General features: G+C 58.2%; 1 protein-coding gene across 3 annotated transcripts; it reads left to right on the top strand.

Annotated features, from left to right (window-relative positions):
- Nucleotides 1-1,675: 1,675 nt before the first annotated feature.
- On the top strand, nucleotides 1,676-22,568 carry KATNB1 (katanin regulatory subunit B1). 3 transcript variants are annotated; one of them, XM_073880234.1, is made up of 20 exons: nucleotides 1,676-1,741; nucleotides 2,945-3,250; nucleotides 7,517-7,647; nucleotides 10,538-10,655; nucleotides 16,111-16,211; nucleotides 16,593-16,634; nucleotides 17,250-17,333; nucleotides 17,582-17,697; nucleotides 18,094-18,165; nucleotides 18,344-18,494; nucleotides 18,626-18,816; nucleotides 18,915-19,045; nucleotides 19,447-19,497; nucleotides 20,439-20,506; nucleotides 20,650-20,769; nucleotides 20,861-21,010; nucleotides 21,294-21,370; nucleotides 21,451-21,525; nucleotides 21,775-21,891; nucleotides 22,156-22,568. In XM_073880234.1, exons 2-20 carry the CDS (start codon nucleotides 3,211-3,213, stop codon nucleotides 22,286-22,288), a joined length of 1,968 nt encoding a protein of 655 aa, XP_073736335.1. In that variant the 5' UTR covers nucleotides 1,676-1,741; nucleotides 2,945-3,210; the 3' UTR covers nucleotides 22,289-22,568. The 3 variants fall into 3 exon arrangements, with proteins under 3 accessions (XP_073736335.1, XP_073736336.1, XP_025745062.1); XM_073880235.1 differs by having other exon boundaries at nucleotides 1,677-1,796; nucleotides 20,701-20,769; XM_025889277.2 differs by having other exon boundaries at nucleotides 1,677-1,796.
- The last annotated feature ends 539 nt before the right edge of the window (nucleotides 22,569-23,107 follow it).

The raw sequence follows: 23,107 nt of genomic DNA, 5'->3' as shown, positions 1-23,107 counted from the left end.
AAAATCATAATATAGAGCAATCTACAAGGTAAAAGGCCCAATCAATCTCTTCAAAAGATCAATGTCATTAAAAAAAAATGGGGGACTGAAACAGAATGAGCTTAAAAGAGCCAAGTGTGGTGAATATTGTTTGTTTCCCAGTTAGGAAAAAAAAAAAAAAAAAAGCTTTATATAGCTTTTGGGGATGATTGGGGAAATCTGGACTGGATTTCAGAGAATTCTGTTTTCTTTTGTGTGGGGATACGACGGTTGTGTAGGACAAGAGCCTTATTTTTAAGAGGTACATGCTCAGTATTTCGTGTCATTTAGGGGTAAAATGTCTTGATGTTGACAACTTCCAAATCGCTCAGAGAAAACACCTAAATGGTGCAAAGCAAATATGGAAAAATTAGCAAGTGTTGGGTTATCCACCAGGCGGACTGTACCATTAAACTATTATACATCATCGTAGAATTCTTTCAAGTTTCTCTGCGGAGCTTTTCACAATGAAAAGTTGAGGGGGAAATAATACAGAGTGGACAGGGTTGATCAGATTTTATTCTGCTAATCTAGTTCTCTTTTGATAGTGCCCACATATGTCTCTCGACCCACTCCCCAAAAGCACAACGTGAGGGGTGAACCCTCTGCCTCTCTCTGGGGGTGAGTGCAGTTCAGTGGAGAAACCCACAGACTTTGCTTTAACACCAAGGGTTCAAGTCCGACAGTATTCTTTTTGGTCGTGTGGCCTATTACAAGCGCCTTAATCTAGGCCTCAGCTTCCTTATCCGTAAATGGGAACAGGATTCCTGCTCTTAGGGTCGTCGGAGGCGTTACGAGCGATCAGGCTGCCCTGAGCTGCAGTGATAGGCTGGCAGATAAACGGGGAGCTTCGGAGGTCTTTAGGCACCAGGCCCTGGGCACCTCCTGTGGGGTCCAGTCCCTCCTAAGCGGCTCCCGGGCGGCCCAACCACGTGTGGGGCCCAGGCTCCCGCCAGTTACGGCCCTTCCCTAAGCCCACCTACCACTAGTCCAATAAAGCCGGACTTTCTCGGATTTCTAGTTGGTGGTCCTTTTAAAGGAGCAGCCCACTCATCCATTCACCGACGCCGCAGCCGTGGTGCAGCGCTCCGGGGCTCTGCTCCCGGCTCGGACCCGGGATCAGTCTCCGTCTCCCTGTAGGTCTCCCGTCAGAGCCAAAGAAGAGGGGCAAAGTCCTGAGACCGACTAAAGAGAAGTAGTAGGAACTATATAGCAAAGGGCGAAGACCTCGTCTCCGCCTTGCCCCACTCCAAGATGGAAGGGCCACCGCTTCACGCTGCTCCTGACGTACCCTTTCCATTGGCTACCTGGGAATTGGTTTTCCAATAAGGCGAGCGCTTATTGGTTAAATAGGGATGGTTACAAAGCGATTGGCGCAGACGGCATCGGAGGGTCTTCTGGCGAGGGAGAGGAAAGAAAGGGGAGGAAAGGGAAAGCTTGAGACGGAGGCGGGACCAAAGAAATGGCAGCCCTCATTGGTTCATTAGAAGCCGAGGGGCGGCTCTTGAAGTCTCCTTCCTCATGATTAGTCCAATTCAGGAAAAGGGGGCGAGTACCTAGGAAGAGCGGCAGAAGCGCCTGCTTCGATTGGTCAAACCTGGCTGGAGGTGGAGAGCTCGCGGCGGCTGATTGGTGCGTGAAGTGAGGGGGCGGGGCTCTGAGCCGGAGGTTTTGTTGTGAGGGTCGGTTGTCAAGCAGCGGCCAATCAGGGCAGGGGATGGAGGCAAGTGGGGGTCGCGCCAGGAGGAGAGCCTCGGCCTCGGGAGCCTCAGCTGCAGGTGGAGTGGGCGAGGGGGCGAGGAGGCGAGGGGGACTATGGGCCCAATACTGGGCCGAGCCAGGCGGGGCCGAGCCGGGCTGTGGCGGAGAGGGCTCCGGGGGAGTTGGGGGGGAGTTGGATCCCGTGCCCCGCGAGCTGAGAGGAGTGGGAGGATCAGGCGAGGCCGAGGGACCAGCCCCAGCCTCGGGACGGGCGAGACGGGCGGCACGGGCGTGGGGGCCGGAGGGGAAAACCAGGGAAGCCGGAAGAGGAGCCGGGGGTCTGCAGGAGGCTGAGTGATGAATGCGGATACTGGAAGCAGGAGAGTGAATGAATGGGGGATACTGATAGCGGAAGAGGAAGGGGAATAAAGCGGGCCTGGCGAGGCAGGAGTCAAGTTAAGGAGCCCAGGAGACAGGATGTGCACGAATGGGGGACACAGGCGGCAAGGAGAAGGGGAATGAACAGAGGACTAGAGAGGCAGAACTGGGGACCCCAGGAGAGAAGGGGCGAAGAGAGCGTTCATGGGAAAGAGGCTTGGAAGAAGGGGGTAGAGGCTTCATGAGGTGACCTTTTAGAGTTGGGGACGCATACTGACTCAGGGTTCCCAGGACTGTCTTTGGGAATTGCGGGGACCGCGAGTAGTTCCCTTGCCGCCAACGGAGGGATTGGACCCTCAGGGCCCTCTTTGACATTCTTCCCAGAGAAGACTTAAATGCCTGCCTCTGGAGTGCCTCTCCTGGGCCCCAAAGCTTTGCTTCTGACTCCACCCCCTTCCCGCAGTGTCAGACGAAACAGTGACTCCCAGAAATCTCTGTGAACGGCAGACATGTGGTCTTCCCCGCCCCACTGCGGCGGCTGCTGCACTTCGGGCAGCCAGCCTCCCGAAACAGCCTCCTCCCATCCCATCATCCTGGCCTCTGGGATGGCCAAGAGAGAGAAACCTCCCAGAGGTTTCTCCCCCTGTGGTCCAAACCACCCTGCCTGAGGTGCCCCCCTCCAGATTCTCAAACACGACTTGCAGTGCAGCTCCTGGCTCTGATGGGCGTCTCTCTCTCCAGTAGCCTTGGTGATCCGGGGAGCTGCGCTCTAGTTCTGCAAGCCCAGAGTTCCCCGAACTCTCACCAAGTGTTTTCTGACAAGCCATCGCCTCTGTTTGTGTTCCAGCCCAGTGCTGAACTGACATGGCTGGAGCCTGACCTTCCAGAATCCGGAATCCACACGGGCACACACAGGCCGTTGCTGTGGCTGCTGTGAATGATCTAAAACCACGAGGCGGTCCAGGGCTGAGACAGGAGGCATTCCCTCTGCCTGGATGTGTGGGAACTCCCTGCCAACTTGATTGGCGGGTCTGGGGGGGGATCCACCCCCACCCCACAAGCGAAGCACAGTCTAATTAGTGGGTGGAGCTTCAGGTGCCAGCCAACTGAAGGATGGCCACCCCTGTGGTCACCAAGACGGCCTGGAAGTTACGTGAGTGATTTTTTTTTTTCCCTTTCTCACTCGATTTATCCTATTAGCTGCTTGTTGCTGGCTGGCCTGAACCCCCGGCTTTATCTCCTATTCTTGGCACAGAGGGAGATTCCCAGCCTTGGAGTGAGATAGACCAGGATGCAAATCATGACTTTGGCACTTCTTAGAGGGGTGACACTGGGCAGGTGACTTAACCTCTCTGAGGCTCAATTTCCTATCTGTACAATGAGCTAATCACACCTGCATTGTGGAGCTGCTGTGAGACCCACGCGGGGTGGTGAACGTAGAGAAGCACTTAGTGCAATTAGGCTGATGGGCGGGACTGGGGGAGAGATGCTGAGAGGTGTCCTGGCATTTGCAGACCTCTCACAAGTCAGCTTCCCCCCGTGAGATGGCGGAATCTTGGGGCTGGGGGTGGGGGTGGTGAGAGGGTAGGCTGAGAGATGTTGGCAGTGCTCTGGAATGTCACTGAGCACCAGCACCACCCACCCTCACATTATTCTCCACTAGCAGCTCTAAACTTTCTGATCTTAGGACCTCTTTATACTTTGAAAAATTATTAAGGACCCCAACGAGTTTTTGTTCATGGGAGTTGTCAGTATTTCCATGTTAGAAGTCAATACGCAGGCATTTTAAGACACAAGAGTGTACAGTCAAACATCATTAGAGATGGTGTCATCACATGCCTTGTATCTTCCCGAAAACCCCCCTGTATGCTTGTGAGCAAACCAGAGTGTAAAAGTCAAATACCACCTTGGTATTTTATTATGAAAGTAGTTTAGTTTTCTTGGACCCCCAGAAAGGATCTTCAGGATTCCAAGGTCCCCCGGATCATATTTTGGGAAGTGCCTTACCCCACCTATAATAACTGCTTGGCGTAAATTCGGTGTGCCCAAACTGGTCACCTTCTGCTATGAGCTGTCCCTGAGCGGTTTTCAGAAGCTGGGCAAGGCTCCTCCACTCTTTAACTGTGAGAACCTGGACAAAGCCCTTTGCTGGACTTCAGTGTGCTCACAGGTAAAATGAGAGGTTTGGGTAGTTTCAAATTGTTTCTTAGCCCTAGGGTTCTGAGAGAACCCTGTTATGGGCTCCCAAGGAGAACAGGGTGGCTTTGTATTGATTGGTGTTATGTAGTCCCTCAATAGCTGGTCTTTCCTGAGCATAGAACCAAGCACTGGGGAGATAGTTTGGGGGTGGGGAGGAGCAGGTTGCAAAATAGATGAGGTCCCTGTGCAATGGGGCGCAGAGCCTGGGAGAGCAAGAGGCAGAAATCAGGTAGCCACACCCCTCCATTTCTCCTTGTCTGATTCCAAGCTGGGACATGTGCTTTGAATCAATTAACTAGCTGCTGGCCGGTGGGGTAGGGGAGTGCTGTAGGCTGCCTAAACAGCATATACAAAGGCCCTGGGGCAGGACGCTCAGCATGTTGGAAGGGCTTAAAGGGTCTATAGGCTGCCACACATCAGTGGAAAGAATGTGCCACATGAGGCTGTTGGGGTCTTCAGGGGCATATGTCCACAGGACCCCAGCCTTTCTGAGGCCTTGGCTCTATCTTCAAGGCAAAGGCAAGCCATCAGAGTGTTCAAACAAGAGGTAATATGATCAGGCATGTTGGACCCTGCTGACAAGTTCATGTGCATAGCAGTCTCCATGAGTATAAGCTATCTGAAGAGCCCAAAGCCAAATGACCCCTGGCTCCTTGTGCCTATAGAGTCCAGCAAGGATCAGAAGGTGCTAGGCCAACTTGAGTCACTGAAGCCTGGTTCTCTGCACCTTCCGTTAAGGATGCAAATCCTCAGCACCCCTGACCGAATGCAGTGTCCCCAGCTCTGGCTGGGATGTGGGGCCCAGGTTGTACCAGGTGAGCTTGGGAAGCTGGTACAGGCCTGCAGCCATCAGCCTGGCCTGGCCAAGAGATGCTGTGAGGAATTGTGTTTGTTTGCACTCGAATTCAGTACCCAGGCCTGGGCCACTGGTGGATGCTGTCCTTCAGGCTAGAGGGGGAGGACTGGGGCTGGTGCCCCTGCCGAGGCCTCCTCTGCCTGGTGCCCATGGCCTACCTCCCTCTTCCCGCGGTCCCTGGCCCCTCTAGGGGCTTCAGGCAGGCTGGAGACCCTAGGCAGGCTACTTAGAGGGGAGTGATCTGAGCCCCTCTAGAAGGGCCTAGCCTACAGATCCTTCTCACCCCAATGTCTGTGGGTCCTCAGCTGGATGACCTGTCCCAGGACCCATCTGATCAGGCTGTAGCATGGACACAGGAAACTTCTCGCTGTCTTTCCCCCCTGGCTCCCCAGTGCTGGGTCTAGAGCAGACACCCAGAAAACAACGTATATTATGAATTAAGGGCTGTCTCCAGGGGCAGTAGTCCTGAGGCCCAGAGAGGAGTAGCAGTGTGCCCAAGGAGGCCTGGTGAGGTGGGGCCCAGCCGGAACTTTCCCTGGGAAGGGTGAGAGCCAGGGTAGACACCCAGACCTTACAGGTAGGTCACAACTGGGGGGCAGTGCATGCAGGGAGTGTTTTCAGAGAAGGAGAGAGGGCCCAAGGCTTGGGAACAGAGTGCTCAGAGAGAAGGTGGTTTGCCCTCTGATTTGGCCAGCCAAATCTGGGGCCCAACAGAAGCTCTTGAACTGATGAGAGTCTATGGCCAAAGCCCCAGAGCACCCCAGGCATCTGTCCCTACAGTGTCCAGAGGACAGAAGGCTCCATAGTTGGGATGAGGACTAGGGAGGGGCTCAGCGCCCTTGGGTCCAGTGATGGGGTCCCCGAGGCCCCCACTGACGTTTGGGCCTGCAGGAGACTCTCACCTCTGCTGGGGCTGGGCGCTGCCCATCCCTGGCTTTGGCCAGGCCGGGCCCTGAGGTGGGGTGTCATCTGTGAGGTCAAGCCTGGGGTCTGGCCCCCTGGGCAGTTTTGACAACCCCTCTGAGCCACGCTGCCTGACAGACAGCCTTTCTGGGCCCTGTTTCCCAGTCTGAAGCCCGTGCCACAGAGACCCCCACGCAGGGTGGAAGCCGGAGCTGGAGCGCAGGAGAGGCCTTCTGCGGAACAACAGCAAGCCCTTTCCCTCCGAGTCAAGCCAGGCTCCCAGTTGCCTCAGGGTGTCGGCATGTTGGGAGTTTCCCTTTGCTGGGACGGGGAGACCTTTTTGTCCTCCCTGTTCCCAGGAGGAACTCACTCAGGGCCTGGCTTGGAGGCCTGGGCTGCCTCTTGGTTCCTTGCTCATGTCTTCTCTTTGGAGCCCTGACGAGACCCTCCGTGGTCCATGTTGGCTGCTCCCCGCTGCTTCCCCAGCAGCCCGGGTCAGGGGCCCTCACGGCTGCCCACCGTGGCCATACCACCCACTCTGTCTGGTCCGCCCTCACTCCCGCCCCTCCTCCCCAGGCCTCCCAGTCGGCCGCCTCCTGCCTCCCACCCTCATGCAGTCCACCCTCCTGGGCCTGCCGGGGTCCCCATCACCCACCGTCTGTGCCTTAGCCTTACTAACAACACCGAGCACAGCCTACAGCATGTTCTCGGTGGGTCCGCAGCAACTCAGTGAGGCAGGCACTGTTATTATCCCCGTTTACCAGATGAGGGGGAGTGACCGCAGAGAGGGGGAGTGACTGGTCCAAGGCCACACAGCCGGCAGTAGCAGAGCTCAGACCAGAACCTCGTCCATGATTCTGAAGCTGTGGGCTGAAGCCCTGGGTGAGCTCACTTGGAGACAGCGTGTCGAGAGTGGACCTGAATGGTTCTCAAAGTGTGTTCCCCAAAGTGGGTTTACGTGGATAGCAAGCAGCAGCAGAGAGATGCTTAGGTGGTTACATGAGTCAGTATTTTGCATTATAATAATTGTTTTTCGTTTTGTATTCTAGAAAAAGCATAATGAACGTATCAGTCTTGTAATTTAGGGATTTTATTGCTTGTCTGTGTAGACAGAGCTAAATACAGAAGGCAAGTCAGTGTTTTAAATTGAGCAGAGTAAGCATAATAATATTGCCGTTGACGTGCAGAGAAAAGAGCAAACCTTGTGGCCTGAGGGTGGGGCAGGAATCCCCGAAGTTGGGAAGTAGTCGTTCCTGCCTCGGGTGCAAGGCCTGCCCTCACAGCCGGGCTTCTGGGTCGTGCCAGCGTGTCTGGCACCAAAGGGGAGCTGAAGCGGGCAGAGCCTTCCACCTGGGCTTCGGGTGCCAGGACCAGGGGCCACGCTGGGCAGCGCCCAGCCTTCCTCCGCAAGGCTGCGACTAGCCCTCTGACTGCCTTCTCCTCCTGTCCTTCCTTGTGTAGAGGAGATTGTCGCCCATGCCAGCAATGTGTCCTCGCTGGTCCTGGGCAAGGCCTCCGGGCGGCTGCTGGCTACCGGTGGGGACGACTGCCGTGTCAACCTGTGGTCCATCAACAAACCCAACTGCATCATGGTGAGCCTCGCCGGCCCGTGGGGAACAGGGCAGAGGTCCGGGGGGGGGGGGCTGCGGGGGGGGTGGGGGGGGGGGCGCACATGGCTCTGCAGGCTCTGTCGGGCCCAGGGCACCCAGCAGGAGGCTAGGGGGACACAACACAGCATCAGTGCCCGCAGGATGGCTGGGACCGTGGCCAGCCCTCATATATTGGGAAGTCCCCTGGTGGTGGACAGAGTTCCAGGGAGCCTGTGTGAGAAAGCTAAAATAAGCCCATGGGCCCGAGATGGAGGCTCACCCACTGGCCCATCCGCCCACCTATCAGCAGCACTTGGAGGTTACTTTGAACCATCTCCTCTCTGGTTCCACAAAAAAGGATTTGAGGGCGCCTGGCTGAAGCTGGTTAGAGAGCTGGTTCTTTAATAGCACTTTCCCCCTGGTCACACAATGAATTCCTTGTCAAAAAACTGTCTTCCAAAACAGGAAAATATAAAGGAGGAAAAAATACAAAAATGAATTCTATCTATTTCCATCATCCGAAGACCACTACAGTTGGTATTTTGGTCTGTGTCCGTCCAGGTGCTGGTATAGATCCGTGTGCGTGCACACGCGTGTACACAGGCACGTGCAAACACCTAACCCACGTGCACCACGTGGATGTAGAACAACATATTTTTGGAACACTGTCTTAACTCTCCTGTAGTCTGGGTTTTGAAGAGAACAATCTCTATTGTTTGCGAGCATTTTCCAGCGTCAACAAATACCCTTCTACAACATGGTTTTTAATGGCTTCGTGGTCCATTGTAGGGATGAGCCGGAATTAGCTTTGCCACGCCCTGTGCCCAGCATAAAAGTGATTTCCAGCGTTTTGGCTCTACTCAGCCAGAGGTGAACGTCCTCATCGCCCTCAATCTTTGAGCAGATTTGTGATGGTTGCATTATCTGAGGGTGTGCACTTTTTTTTAAAAAGCTTTCAAAACATATTGCCAAATTGCCCTCCAGAAATCAATTCTCATTCTCTCCGGCAGCATAGGCACCTGCCCTCTCCCCCTCCGTGACCTTGCCAGCACAGGGTATTAACATTCTTTTGATTCTTGGCCACGAAAGATAAAGATAAAAAGGGATGGGAAGTGATTTTTTTTTTTTTAGTAGCAACTTCATCACCTCAGTAATTCTGTGAGATGCAGCCAAGGACTGAGATCCCAGCTGAACTGGGGCCCAGGTGAAGAACAGAATTGAAATTGCTTTGTTTTGTTTCGCTGCTTTGTTTTCAGGCTTCCAATGTGTCCCACCCCCGCAAAATGCCAAAGTAACATACAGATGGAAAACGAGCCAACAAACACTGGCCAAAACGGGCCCGAAGTGTCCCCATGCTCTCGTCCCACTTCTTACTCGGGGGTCAGCCTGCAGGCCTCTGAGTGCCGCAGACCCAGCGACTTCTTGCTCACCCCCAGATTTAGACATCTACTAGTCCCCTCTGTGTGGTCCACGTCTAATGGTCTCTGTGTGTTCTGAGCACACGTGAGCTCATATAGCTCACTGTCCAAGGGACACGGGGTAAGAAGTGAGAGGTCTTCTTTCCTCCCCTGACCCCCACATCCCTCTCTGGGGACAGCCACGCCCCTGATTACCCTGTGTCCTTCCAGAACTATTTTCTACATCTGTGAGCAAATATGTAGATCTGTTTCCTTCCCCGTCCCCCACCTTTTTTCTTGTTTATACAAACAGTATCCTATATACACCGTTCTCCACCTTTTTTCACCTAAAAGTGTCATGGAGATCAGTGTTTATCATCTTCAGACGGTCGCCTCGTTCATTTTTATAGCCAAATAGTATTCTGTTGTGAGGGTGACTGCAGCTTAGCAGACCAGTTTCCTCTGGTGGGCATTTATATAGCCTCTGGTCTTTTGTGAGAAAGATTCCCTGTGGTGAATGACCTTGGGTCTGTTTGGCTTGCCTTGTGCTTGAGCACACACGGGGTAGGCTCCCTGGGGTGGAGTTGCTGGTGTGCAGTGGATGTGGATTTCTAAATGTGGACCGATTTTGCCCAGTTGCCCCCCCATGGCGTTTATACCCATTTATACTCCCGCCGGTGATGGCTGGGAGTCACGCAGCTGCTTGTGACTGGCCTTTGGGCAGTTCTGCTGGGGAGCGGTTTCCCCTACCGCCCCCCCCCCCCCCCAGAATGTTGTCTTGGCAAACGATGATGGCGTCTCCGCTGTGCTTTGGGGTGACCAGTGCTGGGCGGGGAGTGACAGATGCCATGGACTTCAGATCCCGGCCTTTTCTCCCACCCCTCTCAGGGGCTGGGCCAGGAGCTGGCTCAGCCCTGCTCCGGCTCTGGCCTGCCCTGAGTTGGGTGGCAGTTACTTTTTTCCAGTAAAGTCACTATAGGATCTCTCTGGGTTCCACAATTCCCTGCCAGGGACCTCTACCAGGGACAGCCCCCGGGGACCCAGGCATTCCAGGCGGGTGAGATGTGTGCCATTGTGAGCCAGGCCTCGGTTCTGGCAGGGGTTCTCCCACCGAGGGGCTTGGCCAGGCAGAGTGGAGACGGAAGCAGAGCCTAGGTGAGCAGTGCTTTGGACTCAGGGCTGGAGGGTCAGCTGCTACCCCCCTCCAAGGGGCCCAGGGCCACTTTGGCAAATGATGCCCACATCAGGGGCACAGTAGGCCGTGGGAAGGGGTTGGGGCAGGACAGGGGTCTGGCCCACTTTTAACCCTGGAGGCTGAGACCAAGAGAAGCAGCTGCCCAGCCTGTCCGCAGAAAAGCCTAGATGTGGCTCCATGGAGCACAGCCTCCCTGCTTGAGCCACTTCTTGCTGATGCCCTTCCCAGGGAGCCAGAATATGGGGCAGCAGCTGGGGGTTTTTCCACGCAAGGCACTGAAACTGCTACCCTCTCTCCACAGAGCCTGACGGGTCACACGTCCCCAGTGGAGAGTGTCCGCCTCAATACCCCAGAGGAGCTCATCGTGGCCGGCTCCCAGTCAGGCTCCATCCGCGTCTGGGACCTAGAAGCTGCCAAAAGTAGGCATCTGCACTTGCCTTCCCCACATGCACGCCTGTGGCCGTGTTGTCTCAGGCTCTGCTATTGAGATGCTTCCTCTGGGAAGCCTGTCCTGACTGCATGGGGTGCTTCCCTCCTGGAGACTCTGACCAGACAGTGTGGTGACTGCCCACCCCCTTGAGCCTAGCAGCAGCAACATACTCTTGCTGTCTCTGAGTGCTGATAACCCAGGAGGTACCAGGAAAGGTCCAGATGAGCTACTATGGATGGACGGGTGGGTGTTTGTGTAGATTCAGAACCTGGAAGAATAACACGTGCCACCAGGGGCCATGCAGGACACGTAAAGAAGTGAGGGAGCCTTTGGGGAGAACTGGGGGGGTTATGCCCTGACTTGGGGCAGCCACCTCTTAGCCTCGGCTAACTATTGCCTGCAGGAATGGGGCCTCGGGTGGCCAGATCCTCTGTCTCCTTGAGCTTTGTTTGTTTTCATTCTTATAGAAGTTATACATAGTTTAAAAAGTCAAATGCCAGCCATTCTACAAATAATCATGATGGAAATGAGAAGCCTTCACCCCATTCCTTCCCATTCTCCAGACACCTCAGCCTTCTGTCTTGCTACCTCCCTTTCCTAAGCAGCATGGTATTATGGCAATTCCTATCTCTTGCTGCCTTCCTCCCATGTGAGACAAGAAATTAGTTCTCCTGGGGGTGCCTGGCTGGCTCAGTCGGTGGAGCATATGACTCCTGACCTTGGCGTTGTGAGTTTGAGCCCCACACTGGGTGTAGAGATTACTTAAAAAAATAAAATCTTAAACAAAAAAGAAGTTAGCTCTCTTAGAGCTGCTGGCCCACCCTTGTCACTCCCAGCGTTGCCCCCTCCGTTCTCCTAATTGCACCGTGTAAACCGTCAGTATTTATAGTACCAGGCCCATAGAGCTGTTCCTCACAGCTGATTGTGTTTCTTCTAGAGTTAATAGCTGTTCTTTTTCCATCTGTCTGTGTTTTACATCTGTTACTAATTCGTCCCCAGATTCTCTGCCAGAATAGTAAGGCTCCTCCTTGAGCTACCCTCAAAGCCATCCCATAATTGAGGCGGCTCTTCTAGAGCCTCTGTCCCCTGGGTCCCAGTGGCGGGGGAGCACCCAGGCCTGCAGCCCAGCCACCATCTTGGGGCTGTCTTGTCTTCGGGGAACTCTCTCGTCTCTCTGCTGGGCCAGAGTCCGCGTTATCATCTTTCTCGGTTTTCTGCCTCTTTTTTTGCTGGAGCACATTCTTTCATAGCTTGCTGAGAAAAGGTGTGTGACCGGCACAGTTTTAGAGACCACTGGTGGCTGAAAATGATTTTATTCTACCCTCATCCTTTTTTATTTACTTTTTCTTAGAGTCTGTAGCGGTCTAGATTGGCAATTGTTTTCCCTCAGAATTAGAAGGTGCAGCTGCGTTGCATGTGAGGCTCCTGTTTGGTGGCCGTTGGGAGGTCCGTGCTGTCTCCTCCTCCCTCGCGTGGGACTTGCTGCTTCCATCTTTCTGCAAGCTCGTAGGCTGTTTGTCCCAGCATTCTGGGGTTTTGCAGTGATGACCCTTGGTCCTATGCTAGATCCTGACCAGGTTCTTTCGGTGTGTCAACTCGTGCCTTTGGTTCTGGGCCATGTGGGGAGTCTCGCCTTCCCCCAAACGGGGGGCTCTCAGCCTCCACGGGTGCGGCCACATGGCAAGGTGGGCCCAGTGTGGACAGGCGTATGGATTTTTCAAGAGAAGCTGGGAATCTGGACATTTAAATGGAAATCCGCCCGCCTCCCCCCCCATTTCTAAATGCTGACAGCTAATTCAACATTTTTTTCAGAACACTATGCAGAGCAGCCCGTAAAACCAGTTTGCTGGCTGCTTCGTGCCGGCGTCTAGCCTGGACCTTCCAGCACACCAGGCGGGAGGCCCTCCGCTGCCCGCAGGACGGGAGGGGAAGCAGTGGTGGGGGTTTTGCGGAGGCTGCTTTGTCCAAACGGGAGCCCCCTTGCCAGGCTGAGACTCCGAGTCTCCTCAGGCCTCTCCTGGGGTATGTGCTCTACTGCTGTTGCAGGACGGCAGGCGTCAGCCACACATTGGCTAGTGGCCGGATTCTCTCTGCTCAGGGACAGTGCTCTTGCTGCGCAGATGGTCCTCAAGAGAGATGTCGCCCCTGAGCCTCTCGGGTGAGGCTTGCCCGCCCCCTCCCCCCGGTGACGGGTGCACGTGTGAGACAGCCGGTGAGGTGACAAACCGGGGCCACGTGCTTAGCGTCTCAGCACGCCCTCCCGCTCCCTGGGCACACGTGAGGGAGCAGAAAGGCCCCGCCAGAAGGCAGTGTGCTTCCTGGGACGTCTCTGCTTGGATCTGAGTCCCCGTGGATGGCACCAGCCATTCACCACTCCCTGAGGAGCAAGGGACAAAAGAGAGAAGCCGAGGGCACCATGCTTTCTCAGCCATGACTACTTCACACATAGGGGAAACGTGAGGAGTTCCTTGAGGCGGGCAGAGAATGAAAACCAGACGCCTGTGGGATTCCTGGGCCCTGGAGTCTCAGGGTTGGCTACTCTACAAGGAGTTCGTTTCAAACACTTGGGACACACCCCACGCCCAGGGAACCTGATTCAGTTATGGCGGAGGCCCAAAATCTGGCTTTTAGTAAGCTTCCAGATGATTCTGATGCAGAGCCGGGTTGGCAGGGCCCCCTTATTTGACACATGGGCAAACTGGGGCCCAAGAAGGGCCCCCGAACTTGATAAGGATCCCGTGGCTGGGATGGTGGGAGCTGGGACGCGAATCCTGGCGTCAGGATTCCCATCCCAGTGCCGTCCGCTCTGCCACTCGAGGGGTTCAGTGATGGAACGGAGACTTGCCCTCAGCAGCCTTGGCGGGAAGAGCTAAGACCACAGGCCGACCTCCACTCCCACCCACCACAGCTTGAGTGAAAATGAGGGGCAGCTGGGCACCCAGGTGCTTAGGGGCTTCTAAAAGGGCTGGCTGAGCATCACGTGGGTTGTATTGACGGCAGCCCGTTGCTGGAGGGTTTGGGCGGAGGTCGTGACCCACTGTGAGCTATCAACTGGGAGGGTTTGGAAGTTCCCACACAGGGTAGACAGCTCCAGGACGCCCCTCCAGCCTGCAGCTCCTGGATCCTGCGACTGAGCTTCCAAGGGCCCTCCCAGGACAGAAGAGCAAGGGCAGAAGTCACACTGGAAGAATGTGGTCCTGCCTGCTTTCCACGGTGCAGCCAGAGGGCAGGGGTGGGTCAGCCCAGCCATCCCACAGGAAGGTAGCCTGCGTTTCATGGATCTGGCCCACACAGGGGTGGAACCTGCCGCATCCTCTCGGGGCAGGGCAGGATTTTGGAAGCCTTCCTGTGGGATGCAAGGCAGTGGCCTGGGAGGTGGGCACAGACTGGAGCAGGGACCAGCATGTGTGTGCCCCCTCTGGGCCCCGGACTTGGCCAGCAAAGCCGTGTGTGAGCCCCTGGTGGCGTATGACTGCTCCAGAATGTCGGGAGGAGCAGCTGAGGTTTTGGTGTGGTTGAATTAGCTACTGGACAGACGTGGCAGGCACCTCGTCACACTCTGTGAAGAATGTAAAGGCGGCTCAGTCCCAGCTCGGCAGAGGACTGGTGCCTGCTGTGGAGTGGCCCCAAGTAGGATGGGTGGATGTGGTGAGCTGTGGGCAGAGGGGTGCACTTTGTCCTGGAGGCAGAGAACCACCAGAGAAGCTCACTTTTTCCTGCCTTTAGGTGTGCCTGGCTCTGTCTTAGGAGCCCGAGACGGATGAGCTCCCTTGACTCCAGTAAAGGGTCACATGGTAAAGCCTGCTTGTCAGGACTCCGAGGCCTGCTTTAAATTCCGGCTCTGGGCCCTGCTGACCGGCCTGAGGCAGGCTGCTTCACCCTCTGAGCCTTAGGCCCTTGCCCGCTTCCTGGTGCTGTTTGGGGGGGTGGGGAGCTAATGTGCTGACGTCATTCAGGCTGGCCTCCGCACCCCAGACGTGCTCAGCAACCGTCCTGGGGACGAGGGAGGCACCCAAATGGCCGTGGCACTGAGTAGTGGTCATCACTGGTGCCAGAAGACCGAGAACCAGGACAGGTGCTCTGAGGCCGGAGGAGAGGAGAAGGTTCGCTTTGGGAGACAGAGGAAGCAGCTCTCATGCAGAAAGGAATGACGGCAAGAATAACTAACTGGTATTCATTGAGCACTTAACTGTGTGCACGCCCATGCTAATCACCTTATGTCCCACTTTCTTGCTTAACTCCGGTCGTGACCCACTGTGAGGCTCAGAGAGGGTCAGGGACTGCCCGGGGTCACATAACAAGCGAGGAGCAGAGCAGAACTGCTACCATTTCTGTCTGGCTCCAGAGCCCTGGACCTGCGTGAGGGATGGAGACATTCGTACAGTAGAGTTTGTTTAAATCACTCAGTGGTTGGAGCTCAACTCTCTTGTCCCTAAAGCATTACATTTGGAGTTCGCTTGAACACCGCCTCCAGTGGAGAGCTCATCGCCTCACAAGGCAACTGTTTCACCTTGGCTCAAACCTAAGGATGGCTGGATTCCCACACCCGTGGCCCCTCTACTTATGGGATGATCAGTTTCAGACAGCAGAATTATAATTCTTCTAAAAAGCGAGACACTTGAGGCCAGAGAGAAGAGGCGAACTTCAGTGTTACCAGGGAACACTCTGAGATGGAAACACAAGGTTTGCTTGTGGGCCGGGCTGGGCTTGGCCGCGGAGCTGCAAGCAAAACCCGGAGGGATGGGAGCTGAGGTTTCCCAGGGCAGCAGGAGCTGACTTGCCCCAGTCACGTCCTCTGTGTGTTCTCTCGGTTCTCACAGCCCCTCATCTCGCCCTCACAGCTACCCTCAAGACCCCTTGGACAGGGGGCTGGCGTGCGCACCACAGCCACTCCAGGCATGCCCTCCACGCTGCCCTCCTTGGGGCCTTTGCCCACCATTTTACTCTGCCTAGTATCCTCCCTCACCCTCCACTGACTGACATCCTGTTCGAATACAGCCTCCTCCAAAAAGCCTTCCTGGATTTCTCTTTTCAACCAAGCAGGTTCTCTCCCAGCATGGACCTCTTCTGTCTCAGCTGCGGCGGGATGGCCAGCAGAACCTAAGCTGTCTGTCTGGCCATGAACTGAGTGCAGTAGTTTTCCAGCTCTGCTGTCCAGGGCAGCACCCTTGTGAGAGCCCACTGGGACGAGCCCGGGGGCACAAGCTACAGGGGGCTCGGGTCATGACAGAAATGGCTGTCATCTCTCGGGACAAAAATAGGAAGGCCAGGTGTTGGGGTGGCAGGACTCCGGTTGAGTTGTTTCCGTGTTTCTAAAATCGCTGCTGTTTTGGTTCTCTGTGCAGTTACCATGGAAGCACAGCCCCGGGGACCACCACAGCCCCCGCTCTGCCAGGTGCCTGGCTTGCCCCTCACGCCCCTGTCTCTGCTCTCTTCCTCGGCAGTTCTTCGCACGCTTATGGGCCACAAAGCCAACATCTGCAGCCTGGACTTCCACCCATATGGCGAGTTCGTAGCCTCGGGCTCCCAGGACACGAACATCAAGGTGAGACCCTGTCTGTGCCCCGTGTCCCCCACTGGGCCGGCGGTGAGCCCTGGGCTGTGCGTCCAACCTGAGGAGCGGGCCTTTTGGCGCCATGGGAGGGCCTCTTCCCTCTGTGGTGGTGTCCACAGCCTCCGAGGGAGGGGGATGTAGAAAAGTTCGCCAGACGTTTCTGCTCAGAATGCCCAGCTTTCACGAGCAGTTTCCAGATTCCTGTCATTTTGGGGTGTAATGACCTGGGGTGCCTGGAACCCCTCTCTGCTCGTGGCCGCATACCACCCTCTGACCCAGGCTCCCAGACGGGGCTTGGCGAGGCCTCTGCAGCCCAAGCCCACCTTGGTCGTGACCTGTCCTGACTCTGCCCCCCTGCTCTTCTCCCCGCAGCTATGGGACATCAGGAGGAAAGGCTGCGTCTTCCGATACAAGGTAAGGAAGGAGCCCTTTGGCGATCATTGCGTGAGCAGCATGCAGGCGTGGACGCTGGGGTAGTGCCCAGACCCTGGCCGGGGCTGGCAGGGATCACCGTCCAACATGGGGGAGAATGTGAGAAACGAGAGTCCAAGTGAGAAGCGGGAATCTCGAGCAGAGCATGAGTGCTGTGGATCCCCCGCTTTCCATGGATCCTCCCAGCACCGTGTTTACCAAACTGTGCTCCACGCTCTGGTTCCATAGGCAGATAACTGGTGTCATTAGGTGAAGAGGGTTCCTGTTCCTATGTCTTCGGAAGCGCTGAGTTGAATATGTAATTCTGGTGGTTTTTAGATCCTTGACATTAGGGAAGACCCCTAACTCTCCAAAAAGAGGCATAAGATACGTCGTTTCCCAGACTATCTGAGCAGGAAATCGGGATTTCCTGGAGCATCCTGCAGCACTGGGACTGGTGACTGCATGGGGTGGTGTCCGTCTATGACCTCTCCAGCACACAGCCGTCTGCTTCTGCCTCACCTGCTGGTCAAGGGCAGGGCGGAGCAGGGTGGGGAGGAGGGCAGCCCATCGGGCCAAGGCCCCTCGGGTGAGCTCAGTGCTCTGTCCTCTGCCCAGGGACACAGCCAGGCTGTGCGGTGCCTCCGGTTCAGCCCTGATGGGAAGTGGCTGGCGTCGGCTGCGGATGACCACACAGTGAAGGTAGCTCCTGGCCTGACCTGGGCCCGGGAACTGGGGACTGGGGTCTGCTGAGCACACTCAGGCCAGGTCCTCACCTCCCTCCTGATCAGGTTCATGTATCCCAGGCCTGTCCGCAGTGGAAGGCGGCTTGTAGATCAAGGGCAGGCCGGGGGCAGTGGTGGGGGGCAGGGGGAGCGGCAGGAGTTGAGGGAGGAGTGGGCAGCTGAGATCCCGAGCCTGGTCCTGACCTTCCGCCCGCCCTGCCCCAGCTCTGGGATCTGACTGCTGGCAAGATGATGTCTGAGTTCCCTGGCCACACGGGGCCTGTCAACGTGGTGGAGTTTCACCCCAATGAGTACCTCCTGGCTTCTGGCAGCTCGGACAGGTGAGGAGGAGGAGCAAGGCCTGTCACCTGTGACTGCCATCTCTCGCATCTCTGTCCCGAGGTGTTCTCTGCCCCATGATGCTATGTAGATTGACCTGATATCCAGCCAAGCCAGGATGGGGCCATGGTCCCATCTCTGCCTGAACTGGGGTTTCCCCAGCCCCAGTGTTTTGGCCTGTCATGGCGTGTCCAGATCCAAAGCCCATGCTCACCTCCCACCGGCCAAGTCCCTCCGCCTGCCGCGCAGGGTCAGCCCCTGGCCCTAAGCATTGCTCTTAGTTGTCCCAAGCCTGGGGGATAGGCGTTTGCAGAGAAGTGGGCTTCCCGGGCCACGGGCCGGCATGGAGGCTACCGCAGGGACCCTGGCTTCCCAGCACAGCCTGACTGCCTTTGCAGGACCATCCGGTTCTGGGATCTGGAGAAGTTCCAGGTGGTGAGCTGCATCGAAGGAGAGCCAGGGCCTGTCAGGTACGCAGGCAGCTGGGTGGTGGGTCTGGGTCCTCCCCCCCGCCCCCCGGGCAGTTGGATGTGGGTATGGGCTGTGTGGGTGGGCCTTCCCCATCCCGGCCCCTGCTCCCTCTGTCCGGGGCTCCCCACAGCTTCCCTGGATTTCTCGGGACCCACGGCCCGCTCTTGCCTGGCCCAGGAGCGTCCTCTTCAACCCCGACGGTTGCTGCCTATTCAGCGGCTGCCAGGACTCGCTGCGCGTCTACGGCTGGGAGCCTGAGCGCTGCTTTGACGTGGTCCTAGTCAGCTGGGGCAAGGTGGCCGACCTGGCTGTCTGCAACGACCAGCTGGTGAGAGAGCCGCCGCCTGCCCTTCCCCTGGCCGCCCGCCGCCTCCCCCTCAGGCCCCCACGCCGCCGCCCCCCCCCCCAGGCCTGCTGGGGTCCTGCCCGCCCATACCCCAGCTCTGCCGCTTCCTGCAGATAGGTGTGGCCTTCTCACAGAGCAACGTCTCCTCTTACGTGGTGGACCTGACGCGGGTCACCAGGACAGGCACGGTGGCCCAGGACCCCGTGCGGGACAGCCGGCCCCCGGCCCAGCAGCCGGCCCACCCCAGTGCCCCTCTTCGGCGCATCTATGAGCGTCCCAGCACAGCCTGCAGCAAGCCTCAGAGGTGGGGTGCTAGGAGGCGGGCCGGCACCGGGAAGGCTTTGGGGGGCCCGGCCCCGGCTCACCGGGCCGGCCTCCCGTCGGCTTGGCGCCGCCCCACAGGGTGAAGCAGAACTCGGAGAGCGAGCGCCGCAGCCCCAGCAGCGAGGATGACCGGGACGAGCGGGAGTCCCGGGCCGAGATCCAGAACGCCGAAGAGTACAACGAGATCTTCCAGCCCAAGAACAGCATCAGTGAGGCCTGCCCCCTGCCCCCGACCCCGACCCCGACCCCGACCCAGCCCGGCATATCCCCATCTGGGCGTGGAGGCAGATGGTGCTTTGTGGGCACAGCGGCTAGTCGCTCTGCTTCCGGGTCTGGATTCCCAGCTCACACCTTGGGCCCCAGGCTCTGCTCCCAGGTCCTCGAGACCCCAGCAGAAGCCCAGGAGCCACTCAGTGCCCCAGCCCACCGAGCAAAGGAAGGCCCCACGAGGGCAAGTAGATGGGCGGGGCAGGCCTAAGGGTTCTGGGACTGGGAACAGGGTCATGGGCCTGCAGCTGTGTGTGTACCTGGGAACCACCTTCCACCTCCCCACCCATGTCCCAGGCCAGCCCGGGCCAATGTGAGTCCCCAGCCCCCTTTGCCTCTGCAGGTCGGACACCACCCCGAAAAAGTGAGCCCTTCCCGGCACCCCCCGAGGATGGTGAGTCGGGGAGCAAGAGCCTGGCCTCCCAAGGTCACCAGCTCCCCAGGCCTCCCCTGCCCTGGCATCATCTCCAGCCTCTCTCCCACTAGATCTTTTCCCTCTGCTCACCCAGAAGCACCTAACTGTGCGCCAGGCCCCACACTAGGCCCTAGCGCTGGAGCCTGAGCAAGGCAGTAGGTGCTCCCCTCAGGAGCCCGCACCCTAGTGAGCAGAGAGATGGCAGACAGCCACCCAGCTGCATCTGCAGAGGGGACAGTGCTGCAGAGGCAAGGGCCGGGCAGGGTGAGTGAGGGCCGCGGAGGGCCTACAGTAGACGGAGGAGCTGGGGAGAGCTGCAGGTGGGAAGGGGGTGGGAGGAGGGCAGGGCCTGGGGCCCAGGAGCAGGAGGCCAGGTCCTAGCTGGGGGCTTGGGTTTTGCTACCTTACGATTGGAGAAGCCAGGGTGGGGCACCCTTGTCCTGTAGATTGGCTCTCCTTTCCCCCTGGCTTTCTCTTCAAGGAGCCATCTTATTCTCCCTCCAGGTGGGGTTTCCTGTGCTTCCTACTCACCATCCACTCCCTGCCACCCCTCCCATCCCCCCCTCCCCCCACCACACACACTCCATTCCCAGGGAGGTGACGGGATGGCCACTCCTGGGAGCTCCCTGGGTCCCATCCACATGCGGTGCTGGACATCTTTCTGCCAGGTGGTTGAGTGGGTGGAAAGGGAGGGGACAGGTCCAGCTTCCAGGAGGCCTCCCCAGGAGTCCCCGACCCCCTCCCCCCCCCATACACACTGCTGATGTCTCCTTCCTCAGTTGCCCCACTGGCTCCTGCTCCATTCCCCCTCCCCCCCCCAGTTACAGGTGCCCCCCAGAGGCCCACCACAAGCCCTGCCTTCTTCCTGCCATTCCCTTCTGGCCTGACCTGACCCAGAGATCTTTCCCTTTTGCCTCCAGACATGGTCTCAGCCAAGGAGGCGGCCAAGACCAACCCCGCCATGGACCCGCAGTTCCCGGTGCCAAATGTAGGTCTAGGTGGAGAGGTGCGGCCCAGTGTGGGGCTGGGAGAGGGGCTGCAGTCCTGAACCCAGGTTGGGGCCCTCCATGCCAGGGTGGGCAGAGGGGGTGGCCTCGGGCTGGCTCCCCACTGAGCTCCGGATCCCACCAGCTCGAGGTCCCGCCCCAGCCCCTGGCTGTCACTTCCACTCCTGCGCCCAAGGCCGAGCCCACCATCATCCCTGCCACCCGGAACGAGCCCATCGGGCTGAAGGCCTCTGACTTCCTGCCCGTGAGTGGGGGTCCAGCCTGAGGGCAGGGTGGGGGCCCAGGGGGCAAAGGCGGAACTTTACCAGCAGCACCTGGACGCTCATCACGCACAGGCCGTGAAGCTCCCCCAGCAGGCAGAGCTGGTCGACGAGGACGCCATGTCACAGATCCGCAAAGGCCATGACACCATGTGCGTGGTACTCACCAGCCGCCACAAGAACCTGGACACTGTGCGGGCCGTGTGGACCACAGGCGACATCAAGGCAAGCGCTTCCCCCCAGGCTCTGGGCTGTCCCCAGAAGAAAGCTGCGCCAGGGCGGGCCGTGGGGCTGGGTGGCCCCTGCCACCACGCAGTGGCTGACTTCGCGTCCGTTTCTGCCATTGTCATCATCTCAAGCTGCCATTTACTGAGCGCCTCTTTATGGGCCTGGCCTCACACTCGTCCTTGTGGCTGCGGTCTTGTTAACACCCCACAACAAAGCCCGTCATCATGCCGTGCGGGCAGGGGCCGGGCCGTCCCCTCTGACAGGCGCTCTGTTTGCACAGACGTCGGTGGACTCGGCTGTGGCCATCAATGACCTGTCGGTGGTAGTGGACCTCCTGAACATTGTCAACCAGAAAGCGTGAGTAGTTGCGGTGGGCGGCGCCGGCCCGGTGGGCGGAGCCGGCTGCTAAAGGCCCCTGGCCCTGGCCCTCTCCCCAGCTCCCTGTGGAAGCTGGACCTGTGCACCACCGTCTTGCCGCAGATCGAGAAGCTTCTGCAGAGCAAGTATGAGAGGTATGTGTGGGGAAGCCATACTGGCCTCACGGCAGGGACGGAAAGGGGCAGGACGCTCCTCAGGGACAATGGGAAGGACCCCCAGGGCTGGCGCCCATGTGAATGTGCGGCACCGCGGCCACCGCCAAGTCGGAGAGGCCACAGTGGAAACGAGCCTGTGCTGGCCCCAGCCCTCTGCCTACCACCTCTGTCTTTGTGTACCTTGCTCTCTATCCTTCTATCTGTGGCTCCATCCGTCTGCCCCTGAAGCTATGTGCAGACCGGCTGCACCTCCCTGAAACTGATCCTGCAGCGGTTTCTGCCCCTGATCACTGACATCCTGGCGGCGCCCCCCTCTGTGGGTGTGGACATCAGCCGGGAGGAGAGGTGAGGGTCCAAGCAGTGTGCCAGTGTTGGGGTGTGGGGGTACACAGGTGTGGGGGCCCAGCCTACTTGCTGATGAGGAAGTTGTGCCTGGGACAGTAGCTTGGGACATAGGCTGGGGGTGGCTGAAGCCGGGGCTCTTCCGTGGCCTGGCTCTGCCCTGCGCCTTGGCGTGTGGCCTGGGTGGGTCCTGCATCCGGGGCCTCGGCCTGGGGGAGGTGTGGCGGGGAAGGCCCTAGCACCTGTGCCAGACCTCTGTGCCCACAGGCTCCACAAGTGCCGGTTCTGCTACAAGCAGCTTAAGAGCATCAGTGGCCTCGTGAAGAGCAAGTCGGGTTTGAGCGGCCGCCACGGCAGTGCCTTTCGAGAGCTGCACCTGCTCATGGCCAGTTTGGACTGAGGAGCGCTCGGGTCTGGCCTCAGCCCCCGTTCCTGTTCCCTGTGCTCTCCTGGGCCCGTGAGCCTCTGCCCGGCCCCCTCTGCAGCCCGGTGGCCATCCTGGAGGCGGCGGCTCTGGCCCACTGGCCACCTGCACAGCCCTGAGCTCTCAAACAACTTCTCCCTGGCAGCGGCTGCCCAGCTTGGCCAACTCCCGCTTCTTGGGGCAGCAAAGAGCACCCTAGGGCTGCTGCTGTAATTTATAAGGTGAATTTTATTAAATTTGTAACTATTCCCTGGTTTCTTTGCCTGGAGGGGCATTCTGTGGCCGCGCGCCTCTCTATGGCCCAGGCCAGCCTGCCTGGGCCCCTCAGAGACCGACGGCTACCCCTCCAGGCCTGAGGCAGTGTGGCCAGCAGGGGGCAGCGGAGTGCCAAGCCTGCAGGCAGAGGCAAGCTCAGGGCACTGCTGGGGGAGGCGGCGGCGGCAACTCCCCCTTTCACGGCTAAGGGAGACAGGTGAGGGGCGGGCCCCACCAGCCCATCCCCTCTGTCTCAGCCACACTCCCAGCTGTCCGGTGGACGCCTCCAGGGCCAGCCGACAGCTGTATACTTCGTGGTGCCAGGACCCCAGCCTCGCAGGCTTGGCCGCCAGAGCCCACCACCCTCCCTGCTGCCCTCCTGGAGGCCTCCAGGGACAGGGGCAGCGGCCCTCTCTTCCAGTGAGAGCTCCGACCAGCTTTCCCTCCCTGCAGGATCGCCCAGTGTGGATCCCTTCTGTTCCTGTGGCAGCAGCTGGTAGATTTGCCACAGTTGGAGGGCCCCACTGAGCCCCTGTGCAC

The sequence above is a fragment of the Callorhinus ursinus genome, unplaced genomic scaffold (genome assembly GCF_003265705.2).
Source record: "Callorhinus ursinus isolate GAN/ISIS: 27379988/994484 unplaced genomic scaffold, GSC_fseal_2.0 scaffold37, whole genome shotgun sequence".
NCBI classification, from domain to species: Eukaryota; Metazoa; Chordata; class Mammalia; order Carnivora; family Otariidae; genus Callorhinus; species Callorhinus ursinus.
The sequence above is the reverse complement of the archived record's forward strand: the minus strand, read 5'-3'. Positions and strand labels throughout refer to the sequence as shown.